Genomic DNA, 21,952 nt, shown 5'->3' with positions numbered 1-21,952 from the left:
CAGATAACAAAAGCTATGTTTTCTGTACTAAATCAGTATAATGTATATTTTCTATTTATGTTGAAGGCTGCCCTAACCTCCCTCTAAAATCTTTCATGTAGATTTTAATTTATTACATGTTTTGTTTAATATACTGGTTATGTCCAGTTCTAAGCCTCAGGGGAAAACAGTGAAAAACCAAAGCCTCAGCTGTCATCGTTTACAGTTGCTGCCCTAGTGTATCTAATTAGTCATTGTCTTACAGGCTAAAAACAGAGTCTCTCTCTCTCTCTCTCTCATAATAAATAAAAAAACAAACAAATACAAAAAATATTGTAGAAGTGATAAATAACAATAAAAATACACTGCAAGCTTTCGGAGCACCAAGGCCCCTTCGTCAGGCAAAATACAAATGAAAACTCTCTAGTTATTATTGCTACTGGCTGACACGGTACCACGGATACCACCTATACCATATCAGTTGTGCTGGTTGCCTGTCTTAAGTCCATTACTAGTGAAACTGAAGAATTTTTAATGTTCTGCTGATATTAAAGGCAAAATAATGCTACCAATTTCTAGGGAATACAGCAAGGCTTTTGAAATGGCAGTTTTTTTCAACTACTCAAAAGCTACAAAAATAAGGACTGCACATACTGACTGCAATACAGTGCTTTATTGAACCGTCCAGTGTGGGGGGTAGAGAGTCTGAAAAAAATCATCCAGTTTGTAGATTGCAAGTTCCACACACAGCCTTGAATCACATCACATCATCCTGGTGTTTGTCCTATGGTTATGCACATGTGCAGTTTATGGCAAAAAAATGACCACTCATGTTGGATAATTTGTATGTTTGTGCGTCATTAATTTAGTGGTAGGGCCTGCTTTTGCAGGAACTACTATTGCTACTCTCTCATTTTTTTTGTTTGCAGGGAAAGTCTGAGGTTGCCTATGACTACAGATAGGTACTTCCCTGGTGTGCCAGTAACACAAAAAAAACAATATTACTTAGCCTAGGGAGCTGTAACCCCTGATGGCCCAGCATCTCACTGGCAAAAAAATGTTCATAGGCACCAAGAGGTATGTGTCCTCCCTGAGAGCACAGGCCCAGGGATAGTCAAAACATTCAGTGTGCTATTCTCTTAAGAGTTGATTATACTAGTTCAACTGGCTGGAATATTCTAGATCAGTGCTGTTCAACTTCTGTGGTACAGAGGGCCGGAATTTTTCTGTCTTACATGGTGGAGGGCTGATAATGGAAGTCAGTGTTGACTACTCCCTGTTTTTATACCACATCCACTTTACCACAAGAACTTTTAAGACCACGTTAATGGTGGTAGCACACCAAAAAACCAAATGGTTGGTGCTCACTGCAGGGATATCAGTTATATGTGAAAAGTCATATTAAGACATACCCTTAAATCCATATGCCCCTTCTCCCCTGTGTATAATACAGCACCCCCCCCCCCAGCACATGAGTGTGTGCCCTTAGGAGCCACTAACAACCCCCAGAACAAACCCTGCCAAGCTCATGTCCCGCATAGGACAGAGTATGGTACACACAGGGAGCATAGGACAGAGTATGGCACACACAGGGAGCATAGGACAGAGTATGGCACACACAGGGAGCATAGGACAGAGTATGGTACACACAGGGAGCATAGGACAGAGTATGGTACACACAGGGAGCATAGGACAGAGTATGGTACACACAGGGAGCATAGGACAGAGTATGGTACACACAGGGAGCATAGGACAGAGTATGGTACACACAGGGAGCATAGGACAGAGTATGGTACACACAGGGAGCATAGGACAGAGTATGGCACACACAGGGAGCATAGGACAGAGTATGGTACACACAGGGAGCATAGGACAGAGTATGGTACACACAGGGAGCATAGGACAGAGTATGGCACACACAGGGAGCATAGGCAAGGCAGAATACAGCAGGAGACAGGGAAACCTATCAGGCTAAAATAAACAGTTCATGCTGTGAGCATGTGCTACATACAGTGACACAATTCTGGTGCCCATCCAGCAGGTTGTGTGAGGTGTAAACAGGTGAACAATGTGGGCACTTTCAGTCTGGGTGTGAGGTGTGAATAATAAAGGTCTCACGTGTGAATAATGCAGGAGGGAATACAGGTGTGATTACAGTCTGAATTTGTGGTTTAAACAATAGTGATACCTTTTAAAGCTTACACAAGGTAAGCAGTCACAGCAGGCAGACTTTCATGTGTGGGGCCACACAAAACAACTGGCTGCCAGTTGGACAATGTTCTAGATACAGTTATGGGATCTATTATCCGGAATGCTTGGGACACAGGGTTTTCTGATTGAGGGGTCTTTCTGTAATTTGGATCTGGGTGTCTGCTAAAAATAAGTTGAACATTAAATAAACTAAATATAATTGTTTTGCTGCCAATATGGATTTATGTAGCTTAGCTACAATCAAGTGCAAGGTTAAAAAGTAAATCATTAGTAGTAAATCATTATTAAAGATTAGAATTATTTTCTTAAAATGGACTCTATGTGAGATGGCCTTCCTGTAATGCAGAGTTTTAACTGTACTGCCTCTCCCACAGTCGCTCTTATGAGCCAAAGTTTCAGCATTCAATTTAAAATGAAACAATTTTCTAGCTGGGCTTATAGTCCAGACTTCTGGTTTACTTATTATTTTTCAATGAATCTTCTTTATTCCTATATTTTAATGTTTGTCAAGTAAAATGTTAATTTGACAATAAGTGGGCAGTGGTTGTTTCCTAGTTTTTATTTCAAAACAATTTGGCCTGGGGTACCCAAACATTTGCATTCGACAAAAGTATGGTTTACAATAACATTATATTTCTGGAAATGTCCAATAAAATACATAAGCACAAATATAACAATGTACAAATATTGTCAGTCACACACACCAGAAGCCAATTTAGCATGAAAATGGTAGAATATGAGAGAACATATTTTGAATAAAGTATCAACAGATTAACATTTAATTTACCTCTGTTAAAAAGTCACGTTATAGTGAGTGATTTAGTCCTGCGATGCTTCTCAAATCATAGCTTATAATGAGTATAATAATGCCAAAAGATGCATGTTTCTGTGGTTATGAGAGAGGGACTTATCCGAAAGAAACTAAAGGGTGTTTAGTATAGGGATGCACTGAATCCAGATTCAGTTCGGGATTCGGCCTTTTTCAGCAGGATTCGGCCGATTCCTTCTGCCCAACCGAACCAAATCCTAATTTGCATATGCAAATTAGCGGTGGGAAGGGAACACGTGACTTTTTGTCACAAAACAAGGAATTAAAAAATGTTTTTCCCTTCCCACCCCTAATTTGCATATGCAAATTAGGATGCGGTTCGGTATTCGGCCAAATCTTTCACGAAGGATTCGGGGGTTCGGCCGAATCCAAAATAGTGGATTCGGTGCATCCCTAGTTTAGTATAAGGTAACATTATCCATGGTACCATTTTGACAATAGCTATTTTTATTGGCACAGACAGACTATACAATTAATAGAGGTAGTTATTTACAAAGATTATAAAATACACAACTATGTTTGGTAGATGAAGAGCGGAGAAGTGTAGAACATCTGTACAAGATTCCAGGAAACACAGTACATTCAGCTATTTACAGAGGTCTGTTAGCTACTGGTATTGCTACCCTAGTTACAGTTATCGAAGGTAGAACAGGGCTGTCAAGAAAAGTGGTGGTCCCTGACTTTGGACTACTTTTTGACTTCACCTCATTACCATGTCTGATACTTCGCTTGTTTAGTGTTGCTCTTGTGTGCAAAAAACCCATATGGGGAAGGTTACTGTTTTGTTTTAATATAGCGGGGGTAGTCGTGACTGATTTATTTGCTAGAAAAGCACATTGCCAGTAAAGGTGGTCTGCATCTCTTAGAGGTGTTTTTGGGATGCAAGACGTTAGAAAAGACAATGCGTGCGGTACTTTAACCTGTTCTCTCTGAAGTTCACAGATCGGTTCAACAAGTCTCTCTCCTTTTAGTTCTACACTGCCAATAACTTGATTATATACAGAGCTTCCTAGTAAGGTCTTTGAAGGCAGCCTTTCAAATTGCTGAACTGGGATATTTTTGTTTCTTAGCATTGGATCCATCTGCCCAGTTCCAGCTGGTGCTTTCAGAGGAGGCAGCACAACAGGGGAACTTAAAGACAAGTCTTTGGTATTGCAGCAGTTTGCACACACTGAAACATTTATTTCCTTCATCACCATTAAAGATGTGCAGCTTTCAGAATTGCTTTGTTTACTTGGAGCTTGTTCTCCAGTGGATACTTCAGCGCTGGATACTCTGGATACTCTATCACAATCCGTTTCTGTTTTGGAAACCATCGGAGCTGAAAGGCAGTGATCTGTTTTGCTGAAAGCTATGTCTTCCTCCGAGGGCTGTTGAGCATAATATGTAAGCAAGTTATTGGATCCTGATTTCTCTGGAAGCGATGCTGCCGAGGTTTTCCTATCTGGAGTCCCATTTTTACTTTCTGTTTCTGTGACTTGATATATATCTAAGCAAATGAGACAGCTAACGTTATCCAGCGATTTGTGCTTCCTTGTTTTCTTCCGAGGAAGCAGACCAGCAGCTGGAGAGAGTGTACGCCAGCCACATACCTGCAAACAAAAAAGTGAATAATTGCAAGTAGTTCCAAATTAATTCCAAGTTGAGAAAAAAAAAACATGTCCATCAAGTTACTTTCTACTCTTTGCTGAGAAGGAGGCAGGCAAAAAAACATCTTGAAAGGGGAAAAAAAAATCCACCACAACTCCAAAAGGGAAATTAGGCCCATCCTTGTATCAACTTGTATTAATGTCAATTTCAGTAACGAACAGCAGAGCCCCCACCAAACTCTTTATACTTTTGAACCCCCTCCCAACCCCAAGCATCTGCTAATTGCTATATCTCTACGTACAGCAATGTTTCTATTATAAAGATATTTATAATGGAAAGTTCTGGCCCACAATCAAAATGTCAACTTACGGCTTCTTCCCATCCATCTCCAACCAGCCATTCTATGGATTTCTGATCATCTTCTAGACGTTTTTCACTGGTTTCAGCAAGTGCTTCAATTAATGCTCTCTGTGGTTTCTCATTATTATAATAGCAGTGTTTTTGAAGTGACCTCTTTAATTTTTCAGCGTGTAATGCTGTAACTTGGGTTGCCATTAGCAGCGTTATTCATGAAGTCTATAATAAGGAGTATAAGGAGGTAAGTATCAGTACAGTAACAACAACATAAAGGGCCAGTATACCCACTTGAGTTGTTCAACATGAGTTCACTGAAGAAAGCTTGTGCTGAACATGCTTTTTGCCTATTGTTTAAATCATGAAAAAGTTTTTCGATTGATATTGAGCAAAACATGGTAAACAGGGAGACAGAAGCTGCCCGATGCTTGGTCCTTTGCAAGGTATATAATTAGAGTATCACTGTACTGTGTGCTAATACAACAGTTATAACAAAGGGTATGGGATGGGTTGTCTACTGGTAATCTATCTGCCTCACAAAGAACAAACATGTTATAGCTACAATAAATAACAAACCGTGGATTTTTCAATAATCCATAGGTGAATAGGTAAAATATATATACAGCACTATATAAAATGTATGTACAGCACAAGCCTTATTAAAGTGGTGGTTCACCTTCCAACACTTTTTTCAGTTCAGTTGTTTTCCTATTTTTCACCAGAAATAAAGACTTTTTCCAATTACTTTATTTTTTACTGTTTTCCCAAAATCTAAGTTTAAAGTTTAATGTCCCTGTCTGGTGTTTGAGTCTGGCAGCTCAGTTATTCAGGTGCGGACTGTAAACTGTTACAATTTGGCAACATTTAGTTGATAAATTTCTCAGCAGCATCTCTGCAGTATTAGTAACCTGTATCATTTTTAGCAGCTGCTTTTAATGAGACTCGGGGATTCAGCGGAGCTTTGACAAAGATAAGAAATGTATGAATTTAGAACAGTTTACAGGGTCGGCGACCCCCCTTCCAAGAGCTGCTTTAGAAGAAAAGAAATTACAACTTACACTCCGATATTAGAAAAACTGTTGCACATAGAAAATAGAAAGTAATTGGAAAAAGTCTTTAATTCTGGTGAACTATCTGAAACCAACTGAACGGAGAAAAGTGTTGGAAGGTGAACAACTCCTTTAACATTAGTATAGTTTTTATGTGCCTGTACTTCAAATTGATATAAATAACCACAAACTGGGTAAAGAACATTATAAGAAATATTAGCTGACTGTATTAAACATCTGCTATACTTATATGCAGTATATTTCTTTATTTCCTGGTATTTATATAGAGATGACTAGTGATGGGCGAATCTATAAGCCAATCAGCGTTTCGCCTGTTTCGTGAATTTCACGGCAAATTCACGATATTAGTGGCAAAGCGAAACGGGACAAATTCACCCATCGCTGGAGATGACACATTTAATAAAAGTAACATTGTTTTATAAGAAAAATGGAATTCAGCTGGTAAACTGAATAACATACACTAGGCCACAGAGATTGCACTCTTTACATGCAAGCAATAAAAACTTGTAAATTGGCTTGTGAAATAAACAGAGAAGGTATGTAATTACCAAGCAAATCAGGCTGGCGCACATTGTAGGGAACTTTAGTGACAGAAAAGTAAGAAGAGCAGTGTGGGAGCAAATTCACAGGAACAAAACACTGCTGCCCATTATACAGGGGAGTTCATACTGTACAACAAAGTGTGGGGACAGAGGAAATTGTAGAGCTAGACGTAGAATTACATTTCGTACACATGTCCTAAAATGGACACCGTACAAATTCTCTTACTCACCGGCCGAAGTGCTGCAGTAGCTTCCGACTCCAAGCACTGGCTGCGCGCATTCATTGCACTCGCATTACCCCAAACACAGCGCGGCAGTTGCTACGGGATACGGCTACTCGCACTGGGGGTGGGGGCGGAGCCTTTAGCGGAAATGAAGTGGGAAGGTGGGCTGTGAGGGTGAAGTGGGTTGTCCTTGTGTCACTGGGCTGCTGACCTTGGCTGAGGGAATGTGCCTTATACTACGTTTACATTATTAAACTGTCCGTTACCCTACTGTTCATTGGCTTCTCCCCACTACAAGCTGTGCCATTTCCCTGTAGCTGCAGTCTTTTTATTATATGTTTAATAAAACTATGTATAAGTTCAAATAAAATGATATTTATGTAACAGACTCTTACAGTAGTAATGATGTTGACACTGCATATCGAGATACTGATAAGGAAGCAGTTATGGGTTTGCTGTAGATGATTTCTGTATTGAAGAACCTTCAGGCTGTGAAGTCAAACAATAGGATTTTATGATGGAACACAGCACTATGTTGTGTAATGTATATATAACTACCACAGTACAATGTTTACATTATGATATTAAAATGTCATATATTTATTCAAGTGTACCAATATGCTGCAAATACTAGATTCACTTGGTCAGTAGACAGATAGTAAAAATGATTGTACTGAGAAAACATAGTCATGCATTCTGGTGCCTTTTAGCACTCTTTAATCTAATCAATAATCAATTCTGTGGCTGGACGGTTACTATTATTTATCAAGTGCCACAGTCGCCAGTAATAATGTCGAATTAGAGAGTAGCGGAATACAAACACTGGAGAAAACAGTTTCCACATACAGCGACATCTCGCTGAAGCATATACACATTTTTTTGCATTTGCCTTGTGTTTAAAAACAGCAGGAAGTGGCCGGTAAAATGAGAAAAGTTTTACCAAGAGCTTGACATTAATGTCAGCTTATAAAAAAGGAGTGCTGTTGCAAATATACATTAACATTAAATAAACATTTCAGTTAAGGTTTGAATGCGTATTTATAACCATGAAAGTTCTTAGAAATACAGCAGACTGATATAATAATACTTTCATTATGTTGTGATTGTTTTATGACATACTAAGACATACTGTAGACTTTACTAAATGTTGGGTCACATATGAAGACTTGAAACTATATAAAATCTAAAAAATATTAATGTAAGATTTCAGCACTGCAGTAACATCATATCAGGAGGAAACATACTAGAGGATGTTACATTAACATTGGTATGTACAGTACTAAATGGCTCATTAACACATGATGAAAAGATTTAATAGAACACTTCATCTGGCCCCCAATTAGTGTATGCAGAAGATATGCACAAAACATCATTGTTTTGGGGGTTCTTCCTTTAGTCAACTCCGTATAATTTGTATATTCTGAATCAAGGGAAACGAAACATATGACAAACATAGTTAGGTCCATTTGATGAGTTATCCTTGTGCATTGGCCTTTGTCGGCAAAAGTACCCAAAAAGTCTGGGACATGATTTCACAACAGGTTAAACTTTTAACAAATTGAAACAAAATAAGGAATGTAGTGGAACAAGGTGCAAGGTAGCAGAACAAGTTAGGCAGTGAAAAAGCTAAAGGAACAAGGTAAGAATGCAGATACATACTGTTAATAGGTAGTGGAACAGGCTAGGGACTGGAACAAAGTAGGCTATGGAACACTATACTAAGTATCTAGATAAAGAAATAGCAAAAGGCAGGTAGCGGATTAAGGAAGTCGAAATAGATACAGTACGTAACTGAACAAGTTAGCAGGTATAGGCAAAGGGAAAAAGTGACAGCAGAAGTGGAAAATTTTAAGAAGAACATGTTAGTGATCAAAGAACAATCTTACTAAGTATTATAGGTAATGTAAGTAGATGGTTAATGTAGGTAGAAAACATGAATATCATCACTAGCCATGTATCACAAATTATTCAGGCTTTATGGAGCCAGCAGTATGACATCCATGCTTTGGCTTTCCTGTAGCACATTGTGCCTCACTTATTGTTGTTTCTTCTTTTCTACTATTTTTCACTGGATCAGCCTGAATTCTGCTTATTCAAGACTCCACATGCCCCCGATTAAGGATCTCCAGCATCCTCCTGATTTTCCCATGATTAAACATTTCATATATGTATGAATTTATTTTGGAACCAGATGTGCACATGGAAATAAGTCAATATTCTAAGTGAGATACAGGTATAGAACCTGTTATCCAGAATGCTTGCGACCTGGGGTTTTCTGGATGATGGATCTCTCCGTAATTTAGATCTTCATACCTTAAGTCTACTAGAAAATCATGTAAACATTACATAATCCCCACTGTTTGGTTTTCCTTCCAATGAGGATTAATCAATCTTATTTTGGGTCAAGTATAAGTTATTGTTTTATTATTACAGAGAAAAAGGAAATAAAAACTTGGATTATTTGGATAAAATGGAGTCTATGGGAGATGGCCTTTCCGTAATTGTGAGCTTTCTGGATAACTGATCCCATACCTGTACAGACAGAGTGATGTTTGCCAGTGTATTTTTCTAAAAGTATCAAATCAAGATGGGATTTATTGACCTTTACTTTACATAATGAATTTATGTAGGGTTACTTTTCAAATAGCTGAGTTTTCAATATATATTCCTTTAAGACTGCTCCAAGGTCCAGGTTTTGATCCCATTACCACAGGTTATACATTATTACACATTCACTGGTTGCATTTTGTTACACCGATCCCTGTGACTAACAGGAATATAAAATATTCATACAATAGCAATATGTAGTTTGGCTATGGTTTCATTTGAACTCCATGCTGTTCTGATCTAGCTGGGACTTTGTTTTGCTTTTGAATAAATGTGTCTTGAATTATATACTGATCTCCATCTCTGGAATTCCTTCCTACGTTCTATGTATCATTCTCCCAATCTCTCTGCCTTTAAATGATCTTTTAATCACATTTGCTTAGAGAAGGTTACCTCATAAAGCCTACTGTTATCTGTATATTCAATATACAGTATACGGCCAATTTTTGTACAGCGCTGTGGAATATCTTGGCACATTATTACTATGTGTTATTAATTCTTGTATCCCTGTTAGGGAATAATAATATAATAAACTGAAATGTAGAAAGTAACAAGTAGTAAAGAATGAATACACATTCAGTTTACTCACAGGTTTGAAACATGGCAACTAATGATGCCTGTTTTCAACACATTGCAAGAATACACAATGTGCCTAGCTTTGTCCTTCAGACAAAGCTCAAGCACTGCGCAAAGTCACTGTTATTGGAATGCTCAATCACAACACAGAACAGCTTGAGAGGGGGCTGAAAATACCAATCACATATATCATCTTGCATGTACTGTATCTCAAGATGTAAGCGGTGCTTCAGATTGTATCTAATTGTCTCTAATCAAAAGACTTTTTAGATTGCTTTGTGTGTGTGTATTTAAGGGCCATGTCAGATAAAAGGGTTTTCTCCACTGGTGTATCTATGCTTGGAGAGAGAGATCCAATCCACTTCCTTCTGCCCCAACATCACTGTGAATTTAGTCTTTATTATTTATTTTGTATCGTTTTTGACTTATTTGTCTTCCTCTTCAACGTCTTTCCAGCTTTCAAATGAGGGTGTCACTGACTCCAGCAGCCAAAATAACTGCTTTGTGAGCTAACAATTGTATTATCATTGTTACATTTTATTCCGTATGTTTTTATTCAGTCTCTTTCCTATTCATATTCCAGTCTCTCAGTGAAATCACTGCCTGGTTGCTATGGTAAAGAAAACCCTAGCAATTAGATATATAAAAATGAAAACCAATTCCAAATTGTCTCATAATATAAATTTCTATTTCTTGCTAAAAGTTCATTTAAAGGTGAACAACCCCAATAAACAGATTTTGGCTTAAGGAATTGGATAATTTCTTTCTCCCCTGGTGTAGATATGCTGGTAGGGCATAAGCTGACATGGCCCTAAAAGATTTAAACCTGCTGCATGATGTCAGTTTTAAAATGACCTTTAGCGTCTTTGCTGCTGCAGCCACGGTAACCTTAAAGGGATACTGTCATGGGAAAAAAATTTTTTTTCAAAACGCATCAGTTAATAGTACTGCTCCAGCAGAATTCTGCACTGAAATCCATTTCTCAAAAGAGCAAACAGATTTTTTTATATTCAATTTTGAAATCTGAAGTTTAAAAGTTTAAATATTCTGCAAAATTAATGAGTCATAAACGAAAATAAATAATATGCTTGTGATACAAACTCTGAAATAAACAGTGTTTGCCACAGTTAAAACTGTAATCTTGTAAGTGAATGGCTTTTAGTCTATGCAACTATATAGCATGAGGTAACTTCTTAAATGACCTTTATTTATCTATATAGGAACAAGTCACTTTTTATCCTAAGGCCAACCCTGTATGGGGGGGTAATTGGATCAGTGTAATTTGGCCATCTTGGTAAATGGCAACATATACCAAAAAACAATATTTATAGTGAAAGAGAAAGTAATTCTAAGCATCTTTCCAATACACATTAAATACAAATATCCAATGGTGTTAAAGTGGTTTGTAAATGTAATTTCTATTGAAAGCAACTGTTTGTGTTTTCTGAACTACTGTCCATGTCTCCTGAAACAATATTGTAAGCCAGCTGATAATAGCTGATTAAAAGCCCTAGAGGAGACCTGACTCAGACCCAGAAAATAGAAAGGGATAACGGTGCTTTCAACTGGGGTGGTTCACCTTTAAAACATTTAGTATGTTATAGAATGGCCAATTCTATGCAACTTTTCAATTGGTCTTTGATTTTTTTCAATAGTTTTTTTTAATTATTTGCCTTCTGACTCTTTCCAGCTTTCAGCTGGGGATCACTGGCCCAATCTTAAAACAAATGCTCTGTAAAGCTTCACATTTATTGTTACTGCTATTCTTTATTATTCACATTATTAGACAGACATAATATCAAAGGCTATTGTGATACTAAGCTCTATAGTTTAGATTTATTAATCAAGAACTGGCTTGAAACTGTACAGGAAACATTAAGCATAGAAGAAGGAATGGTTTCCTCAGATCAGTGATACTTACTCCAGCGATAATGCTTGATGTGATCATACTCCTAGACATAACTCAGAATTACATAACCAGCCAGGAGCAAAGCCACTCCTCCAATACCTCCCTTCTACACATTGATGTACTTGCTGTAATAGGTGTTGTGGCCTCTGCGTAAGGATGCAATTATTCCATTTGGAGTGAAATCACATGTGGACAGCCAGTTGGGCACCTGATCAAGCTTAACATCAATGAGTCTTCTCTCTGCTATGTGCACCAGTTTCTCCGCCATATTAATGACCGAGATGTATATTATTTAACTTTCTACTCGTGCCCTCTCCTATTCATAGTCCAGTCTCTTATTCAGATCAATGCATGGCTGCTAGGGCAATTTGGAACCAGCAACCAGATCACTGAGACTGCAAACTGAAGAGCTACTGAATAAAAAGCTAAATAACTCAAAACCACAAATAATAAGAAATGAAAACCAACTGCAAATTGTCTCAGAATATCACTCTCTACATGATACGAAAAGTTAACTCAAAGGTGACTCCTTTAAAAATGATGCTATAAACATAATACTGTACATTATGGTTACCACCTTCGATAAGGAGAACTGTTAATTATATGCAGCACTTTGTACACAATTATTTGTGTACAGTGCAACCCTGTCCCACAGAGCCTGCAATCACACAGCAGAACTATGCTACAGGGGATTTACATAAAATAGCTTTGTGATTTAACGTTTGATATCTTCTGTCCACAGAATTGTAATCCTGTATGATACAGATATTATATGTGTATATGATACAGAGCTATTAGAATGTTTGAGATCTGCAAAATCTCCATGGCGACATGTCTGTACAGATTGAAATCGTACTGTAGGTCACATCTAGCAAATCATTGTCAATATTGCAACTCCCACTGCAGAGAAAAGATTTGACCTTTGTGTTCTCAGTATTCCCATCACATGCTGATTAACATTATTCACAGCTCTGTACAGAACAGGGACAGTATACGACCATCAAAAAATAAGCAGGGAATACTGAAACATATGAAAATACAGTGAAGTCCAATTTTAGTAAGAAGTGAACATTTTAGCAATACCAAATACTCACAATTGGTTCTCTATATTCTAAGATGTCCTAGAAGTTTCATAAATAATGAATACAAAAAAAAATTGTTTTGCCCATGTACAGTGTTTTAAAAAATGCAAAATATTACAGAATTACATGTAGATCTTCCAGAAATAGAAATACTTTTCAAGGTTTAATATAAAAAGGAAGTGTAATCCAGTTAGAACCCATTGTTTAATATGTGTTTCATTATTAGGGACTGGTCCTATTTCCACTGAGACAGGTGTAAGAGTACTGTGAAAATTGGCTCTTAAAGAACAGTATCACCAAAAAATGAAAGTCTTTTAAAGTAATGACAATATAATGTACTGTTGTGCTGCACTGGTAAAACTGGTGTGTTTGCTTCAGAAACTCTACAATCGTTTATATAAACAAGCTGCTGTGTAGTCATGGGAGCAGCCATTCAAAGCTGAAAAAGGAGAAAAGGCTCAGCATACACAGCAGATACCAAATAAAATCAGTAGTATAAAATGGGATTCCTCAAAACGTATATGAAGGTATCTGTATCCTGTGCTTGAATTGCTGCCCCCATGGATACACAGCAGCAGTTATACCAAAGCAGGACAACAGTACACGATATTGTCATTGAGTTTTATTTGGTGTTACTGTTCCTTTAAATTAAGTTATCTATGGTAGATGCAACTGAAAAGGACTGGAGGAACTCTCAGTGTAAAAGTTATTCCCTGTCTGCTACCCAGCTAAAACCAGTTTCATTCAAATGCATTGTCTATCCAGGGATCAAGGCCCTGACTGCTGTAATGGAAAATGGATTATGATCCTGGAGGTTTAGGGCACGGGATCCCAATTTTTTCTCCCCATTCAAGTGCATTGTCTTACCAGGGATATAGGTCCTGACTGCTGTAGTGGAAAATAGATTATAATCCTGGAGGGTTAGGGCATGGAGACCCCAATTTTTTCATCCCAGGCCTGACCTCAAATAATCTCCTGTTCCATTCTTATTTCTGTTTAATTCTGTGTGCCCTCCTTGCCAGCCCCTCCAGCCCAGTTTGCATCTCTTCCTTTCCTCCCAAACTCTATTGTAAACCTTGCCTCCCCCTGCAGTTCTACTACTCCATCCATCTCTCACAAGAGAGACCTGTAATTTTGTAGTATGGTCCCAATGATTACTGATGATGACACTGAATCCATGCATCCCTGATTTACCATGGTTCTCTCTTCCCATCCTCATATCTGTTGCTCTTTGAAACCAGCCAAGTACATGCTGGAAGGTAGTGTGTAACTAGAAATTGTAGTTCCACAACAGCAGCTTTCTGGTCCTCAAATGATATGCCTGTAAAGCAGCAGAAATGCACCACTTGTTTAGCAGTCAAGGATAGCTGCCTGAGCTACATTTTATTAAGAGGATTGCTTTTAAATCTGTCACAGAATGCTAAATAAATGTGATGCACACTCAAGGGATAATGTCTCATTGTGTCGTGTCACTGTTTGGAGATGATTCATGCAGGGAGAGGCTTTAGGCACACTGGTGAATCAGACACCATTTATTATTCTGTTTTTTAATGTCTTTACATGGTAAAACACCATCCATTTGCTCATCTGCAGACTGTTTGGCTGTGAGATAAATAGAAATTCATTATACAGAGGCTTTACCATGACCTGCTTATATGTTTTGACCTGGCTGGTAAGGACAGAAAGTAGAATGTGACTAATTTCATTTTCAAGTGTTGCTCTGTTAAGTGCAATATATGACTAAAACCTCAGATATTTCTTAATTCAAACAATAGCACAAGACTTATTCATTGAATCAATTTTGGAAAGGGGGTTATACTGCCAGAAGTGATTACTCAGAAATATGGTAATACAAATATTCAGTTACAGCTTTAAAGTACCAGATTCAACCTCCATTTTATTGCATCCTGTAAATGTGAATCAAGAAACAATCCCTGCACTAAGGAAAAAGGTATTCCTGTACTGTAGAACCAATCTGACTACGAACACATAATCAAGCTCCCTTGGGGTAGGAGGAGAAATGCTGTGGAGAAAAGGGATTTGCAAAGATCAAGAAAATGCCTGGGTAAACAGAGCTGAAGTAGAGCAGACATTATATAAACAAGATACTTTGATAAGAATATACTCCCCAGCAAATGAAAATATATATCAGGATTTTTATTTCCTGTGGATAATGTTACATAGTTATCTGCTTATTTGTATATCTCTCTATTAATCGGTTACTTTGTCCCAATGCAACCCAATACACAGACTAATTACAAATAGGCGGTACAAACGGTAGCCACCATAATTACAGAGAGTATTAGCATTGACTTTATTCAGTACAGACATTACATATATTTCCACTTAAAACAAACCTCTAAAAGGCTGGATCTGAAAAATTCATGTGGAATACTTCATTAAAGGGGACCTTTATTGCTGATCTGTAAAGGCGGAGATGTATAATAAAAGTCCCTTTCAAATGACACATCAAACCCAATTTTTTTCATTAAAACAGCAATATCTGTAGTAAAAGAATTCAAAGATCTCAATCGTGTCAATCGTATATTGCCTTCTCTGCCTCTATGCCTGAGGCACAGCAATCACTTTCACTTGCTATTCTGCACTGCCTATATGTCAATGTGTTCCTCACATGCCCCTTCTCTTCTCTATAATTTGTTTTAATAGATTTTGTTATGATGAAAATAATGCCTTGATAACAGTTTCCATAAAATGGTTCCCTCCTCTATGCTCTAATTGTGGATTTTAAAAGAATAATGGAAACAAATGTAAAACAAATGCATATAGTATTTTTTTGCTTGACTAACACAGTACAATTGGATTCGGAATTATTTGTTAGTGTGACAGGTCCCCCTGTCAACTGAACTAATGCTCTATGCAATTCTTTTCAACCTTCTCCCATGTATAGAACCAGTTATCCTTCATACCCATTTGTACAGGTCCTGTGAAGCTGACACCCCCCCCCCCACACACACACACACACACACACCAGCAGGCCTGGACTGGAGATCTGGAGATTCTGGCAAATGGCTGCTGTAAGATGCCATACACAGTCAATATTTATTGGGCCTTTGGGGCTCTGTGTATCTGATATGCCCACACCTATTTGAATCACAGTCAGGATTAATTATATCTTAGTTGGGATCAACTACAAGGTGCTGTTTTATTATTACAGAGAAAAAAGAAAATCATATTCATGAATCTGTAATTAAAATGGAGCATATGGCAGCTGCCTTCCCGTAATTCCTGTACTGTTTTATTATTAAACAGAAAAAGGAACTCATTGTTTAAAAATGTTATTTGAATTACAATGGAGTCTATGGGCAATGACCTTCATGTAATTCTGAGTTTTTTAGAAAACCAGTTTCTGGATAACTGATTCCATACCTGCACTGTGCTTCTCTGGGCAAATGTATACAGTATTTTCGCATTTTGAGTTCAAGCACCACATTCTTTGCAATTCTTCATTTAATGGGTCCCCCACTCCACTTCAACTCATAATTCATAACATGCAAACATTATAGTAACCTGTGCTTTATGAGGAATATTTTCAGGAATAGCAATTTAGCCCAAAGCCCCTCATAAATCTTCAGTCTGGGCTTTGGGCAGCCTGTGCTTTCACATCCTGTCTGTGGTGACAGTGCCTATAATAAGGCATGTCGTTTATAACCACCCTCCTGTCACTAAAATAAAAAACACCCATAACTCTGTAATCAGAATAACCACACATACACATAATAAGTTTTGGAAACGTTGAAGGTTGTGTTTTATTAAAACTTTACCCAGATCACACCGATAAAATACCGAAAAATGCAGGCCCAAAACAATTTCCATTTAAGGGAAAACCACACATTGCACGTTACAAATCGGCAGACACACCCTCAGTTGTCAAAGTAGATGTTTGGCTTCTCCTGTAGGCATTTGGAAGCCAGTGCTAGGAAGCCCCTCATTAATTGCCCCCCATTTAATGGGCTTCTCCCCATGCCTAAAAGCAGGATGTGGACCATGTGGATTCCCAGTGGTACCCCCACACCATTCCACGGCCTGCCAACCTCCACATTGCCCCCCCCCTCTTGACTATTGACTACACCAGCAGAGAGGAGTATACCAAACGTCATCTCTGACTCCAATACATTTTTTTGTTTGCATTTTCAATATCGTTTGTGAGGTGGTGTGCTGCACCACTCTATTCTCATTTCTGTGCATATCAGTGTAACTTCATGTAATTTCTCTTTCATGCACTTTACTGTAGCCAGAATGTTGATAATTAACTGAACTGATTTGGTTGTTACCTGTCATTACTCCTGGCATAGAGAACTATGATGTTGGGCATATCCCACAACCTTTCTGCTTCTTACAGTATATCATGGAAAGCAACTGTAAGCATAGCGTCAAAGTCCTATCCTACCCAGCCAGCATTGTATCATCTCTTCTGGTTTACCCAACTGTTAACTGTAATACTTCCCAGCAGCTCTAGCTCTTGCCCAGTGAATATAGAGATGACCCATCAACGTCCTAATGCCTTTTTCTTGCCTCACTGTAAAAAAGAAGAAACATTTTAGAATGCAAACCTAAGGTCATGTGAGAGCTGAAAGTCACTGAACACTATTGTGCCATCCCCTTATGACACTACACAATTCCTTTGCAGTAGTGTTGTTTACAGGGCTACCCTTAGGGTAAGACAGGTGTTCTTCTTTGGAAACTACGCAAAGAGGCGAGGAAAATCAAACTGTCTATTCATCTAGGTACCCCAACCACAATTTTTTAGGAAGGGGTACCCAGGACCCAAGTGACCATGTCTTTCTGAGCACTAACTAGAATTTCGCTGCCTGGCCTGCTTCTTTGGTGATTTGGATAAGACAGGTTGCCCTTCCAGCTGCTGTCTGCAAGTCTGATTGATAGACTGCTATATATTTGTAGAGATTGTACTGAAATCAGTGTTAGGGTGAGGGGAAGAGGTACTGTCCATAGATCCAAAAACCTGACTGCCTTGATTCTGCTGAGAGAAGATCCCTGCTGTGGCCATTGTGATCACAAAGGTGCCCGTGCAGCCCAGGGTGATGACCAATAACAGGGATTTTGACAATTCATAGTGAAAACATGTCCTCCCTGGATGTTAAAGGGGACCCGTCACCCAAAAAAATTATTCAAAATCCTATTTTATCATAGTCAAGCAAAATGAACTTTAATTACATTATATAAATTATTTGAATCTTGCTTCCTTCAGTCTGGGAATTCATAATTATAACAAGCAGGCAGCAGCTATTTTGTGGACACTGTTATTAAGACAAGCCTTGTATCATCTCAGAATCTTGTTTGTGCATCAGAATGGGGGACCCGATGTCCATCCCCATGCCCTGGCTACACAATTTAATGATAAAGATAACGGGGGAATGTGGGGAGAGCAGTGACATCTTGGAAGTGCTGAATGGAAAGTGAAAGTAATTGTCTGCCCCGCCTCTATGCCACTGGCATAGAGGAGTGGCAGACAATATTTGATTGACAGCTGAGATTTTTAAATGAGCTTACAACAGCTATGAATGCTTTAATAAAAAATAGAAATTGGATTTCATGTTTAATTTGAAAAGGACTTTTATTATACAGATTTTTGTGTCTGAGTGACAGGTCCACTTTAACTAATTTGGCTGCATCACCTATGGGGCTTTTATGGCCTGTATTGTTGACAATGAAAGATGAGTTGCCAGTGACTGGGTTAATTCCTCCAAAAGCATAATGGTAATTTGTGGTAATAAAGTAAATATTTTTGTTTCTATTTTTGCCCACCAAACCCCACCTGACTGGTCATCTGAAGTGCTAGTGCAATAAAGAGAGGAGGCAGTGGTGGGCAAGCAATGGGGCAAAAGGGAGGAGCTGAGTGGGCAGGGTGACATCACAAGAGACGCTCTGTGGGCAGGGTGACGTCACGGGAGACGCTCTGTGGGCAGGGTGGGTATAACGTTGCTGATCTCTGCTCTACAGTGGGAAGGGTGCTGTAAAGAAACATTTGTGCAAGGTAAGGGGAGGAAAGAAGTGTGGCACCATTTTGGTAAGGGACAGAAGTGTGCATGCATGCTGCACTTATTTTGTCATGACACATGAGAGAGAGAAAAGGGTTATCTTTGTAATGGAAAGCATGCGGAGGGAATGGTAGCAGATGACGATGCGTCTATGGGGACAGGAGGCAAGGTGGTACAGACAGTGACGGTGGTGGGAGGGGAATCTGAACCGTGTGAAGGACGTCTTAAATTTGTATGCAGTGCGGGACTGTGATGGGTTATGAAATGAGCACTTACGTTTGACGGACGTAGACTGGGATTCCATCACCTCCTATAAGTGACGGGGCATTACTATCTTTCTTAGCTGCTTTCTTGCTTGCTCTTTAGGAGAAATGCTGTTCTGCTGATGTTGCTTGTGTTGTATTCCTTGCTACTGCTGCAGATCCATCAGGAAAAAGAACCCCAGCTCTGGCAGAATGCAGCTGTCTCAGAAAATCACAAGTTAGTTCTGAATCCCTTCTGTGTGCTGCTACTTCAAGTACCTATGTTAATAGCCCCTCCCCTGCAGCAGCCCGTTGCTAACAAGCAAACCCCCCCAGACCGGCTTTATCTGGCTGATTACATCCATTGTCCATATGGGGCTTCGTTTGTATGCACTGCACTCAGCCTCTTATATCAACGCTGCCCCACATCAAAGGGAGGATGGGAAGTGCTTTGGATTGATCTGGAAGCAGCTGAATGTTGCAGTTGTAACACTAGGACAGTAAAACTGGCTTAACCCAATCAGCAAGCATATAAACCAAGGGGCCAGCTTTTCCCAGTTAACGGGATCTACAGTTGATGATGTCCTGTGCTCCTCCTCCTTCTCCATCCTGTCTGTGGTTCCTGCAGGGATGTGATCTGCGTCACAGCACGTCAGGACAAGCATCTCTCTCCGAATCTCTCGCTGTTACACAGCCCGGCTCATGTACCAGTGATTCCCCTGTACAGAGTACACTCTGCATGGACACCATGCCCACTCATCGCCACATCTTGCCCCGCAACTTCAGCTGCACCGCCGTGCTCTATGGGGATGAGCCAGAGAGCCCAGAGGATGAAGAAAAAGATGGTGAAGTGGAGGCACCACCAGAGAAAATAAAAGAGGAAAGCAAACCTGTCACCCGAGGCAGAGAGGTCACCATAGTCCCTCAAAGCCCCACTGCGAGGAGAAGAGCCAAATCATTGCCTACCCCGGCAGAAAGAAGGCACCTGGAAGTGGTGGTCCCTAGGAAGAAAGTGGTGCGCTTTGCTGATGCGTTGGGGCTAGAGCTCACATCAGTAAGGCACTTTAGCGATGCAGATGTTCCCAGTGTGCCCAATCATGTGCTAGCTGGACTACGATGCAGGGAAGCTTGCCCCGCGGGAGCAGAGCTTAGCACATTACTGTTCCGTACTCTTCCAAATACCCCACATCCTGAGCCACTCTTCATTGACCCTTGTACCAAGCCAGACTTTGTGGAGCTGGTGAAGCAGAGAAGGGTTTGCCTGGAGAGCGTGCGCACAGACCCATTCAGCATCAGTGGGGACCTGAGGGTCCTTAACCTTTCCTATGAAAAAGAGGTGACTGTCAGATATACTGTGGACTCATGGAAAACGTCGTCCGAGTTACAAGCTGCCTTCCAACGAGGCTGCAGTGACCGATACACTGATCGCTTCTCTTTCAAGTTGCTGTGTCCGGCCCTTCTGAATAAGGAGGGGATTCTGGAATTTGCCATCAGATACAGAGTCTGTGGGGCTGAGTATTGGGACAACAATGCTGGGGAAAACTACATGGTTAAGAGTCACAGGTCCACTGTGTCACCAACTAAGGAAAATGACAACGCCTGGATTCACTTCATCTAGGAGTGCAGTGGGGCAACTACCCATGTAAAGTTATTGGGCTGTGTGTGTTGGAGCCTAAAAGAACTGGCCCCAGGCAGTAAGATGGAGCAGTGGGGATTGTGGGGCAGAAGGCAATGGGTGAATAATTTCAAGCTATAAGGCTGCCACTCTAGTTTGAATGTAAGATAGTTTAGTAAGGTTCTCATCATTTGGTTTTTTGAGAAAGGCTGTCTGAATGCACACCTTGTTTTTCTTTTTGTGCATAGCACCTGGTTAACAGTACACTAAAATAATCATCAATTGTATGTTCACTTTGTATTCCCTATAAAGCTGGAAACACAATGACCAATAAATTACACTAAATCTAATTGTTCTGTTTGTAGGATTCCCATGTGAGTAGGCAGCCACTGTTCATTGACTAACTTGGAGCGGGATGGGACCACATTTGTGCTGTAATTGGTCACTTATCCAGGTGTGTGGTCAGATTATACACTCAAATCGACATCAACATCAAATCAACTAGGCATCTGGAATTGCCATGTGTTTCCACCTGTTAACTCAATATTTCCATTATTCATTCATTCCACTTTCTAAATGATTTTAAAATTGTTTGTAAATTTAATGTTTTTTGAAAGCGGTATTTGTTTGTCGATCAATACAGTGTAGCAGCAGTCCAGCCAAGACTCCAATTCCTGCAATGCCTTGCATGTTCTGAGATTAGCATACTTGAATGAAATAAGCGTGCAACAAGACACAGTCTTGGCTGCGGTTTGATGTGACTACTGTAACACTGTTACAATGGTACATGCAGAAAATAGCAACAGTGTCATAATATAGAGGAAAGAGAGAGAAACTGCTTCCCTAGAAATTATATTTACAAATAATTCAGTATGTTTAATTAAGGCGCATTTAAAAGTTGCTGAGAATTCAATTCACTCTATACAGCTGAAGCAATTCCCTATTAGAGAATGCAGTTTTAAGTGCTGCCTTTACATCCACAGATCATTGTATTACATATGTTTAAAAATTCATTTTGGGATCTGGGACAAGTTTTTTGTTCTGCGAAAAATCAGATTTGTCTGAAAAATTAAAAGGGTTTGGGTGCATTGACACTGAAATAATG

General features: G+C 39.3%; 2 protein-coding genes across 2 annotated transcripts; one reads left to right on the top strand and one right to left on the bottom strand.

Annotated features, from left to right (window-relative positions):
• Positions 1-3,295: 3,295 nt before the first annotated feature.
• LOC108714037 (uncharacterized protein C16orf46) lies at positions 3,296-6,984 on the bottom strand. The gene is made up of 3 exons (XM_018257879.2): positions 6,806-6,984; positions 4,979-5,185; positions 3,296-4,611 (listed from the first exon to the last, which is right to left on the bottom strand). The coding sequence occupies exons 2-3, from the start codon at positions 5,162-5,164 to the stop codon at positions 3,610-3,612; spliced, it is 1,188 nt and encodes a 395-aa protein (XP_018113368.1). The 5' UTR covers positions 5,165-5,185; positions 6,806-6,984; the 3' UTR covers positions 3,296-3,609.
• Positions 6,985-18,742: 11,758 nt separating this feature from the next.
• Positions 18,743-21,192, top strand: LOC108714036 (protein phosphatase 1 regulatory subunit 3E). Its single transcript, XM_018257878.2, has one exon. It carries the CDS (start codon positions 19,810-19,812, stop codon positions 20,848-20,850), a length of 1,041 nt encoding a protein of 346 aa, XP_018113367.1. The 5' UTR covers positions 18,743-19,809; the 3' UTR covers positions 20,851-21,192.
• The last annotated feature ends 760 nt before the right edge of the window (positions 21,193-21,952 follow it).

Source organism: Xenopus laevis, chromosome 4L, assembly GCF_017654675.1.
Source record: "Xenopus laevis strain J_2021 chromosome 4L, Xenopus_laevis_v10.1, whole genome shotgun sequence".
NCBI classification, from domain to species: Eukaryota; Metazoa; Chordata; class Amphibia; order Anura; family Pipidae; genus Xenopus; species Xenopus laevis.
This window is presented reverse-complemented; position numbering and strand designations above follow the sequence as displayed.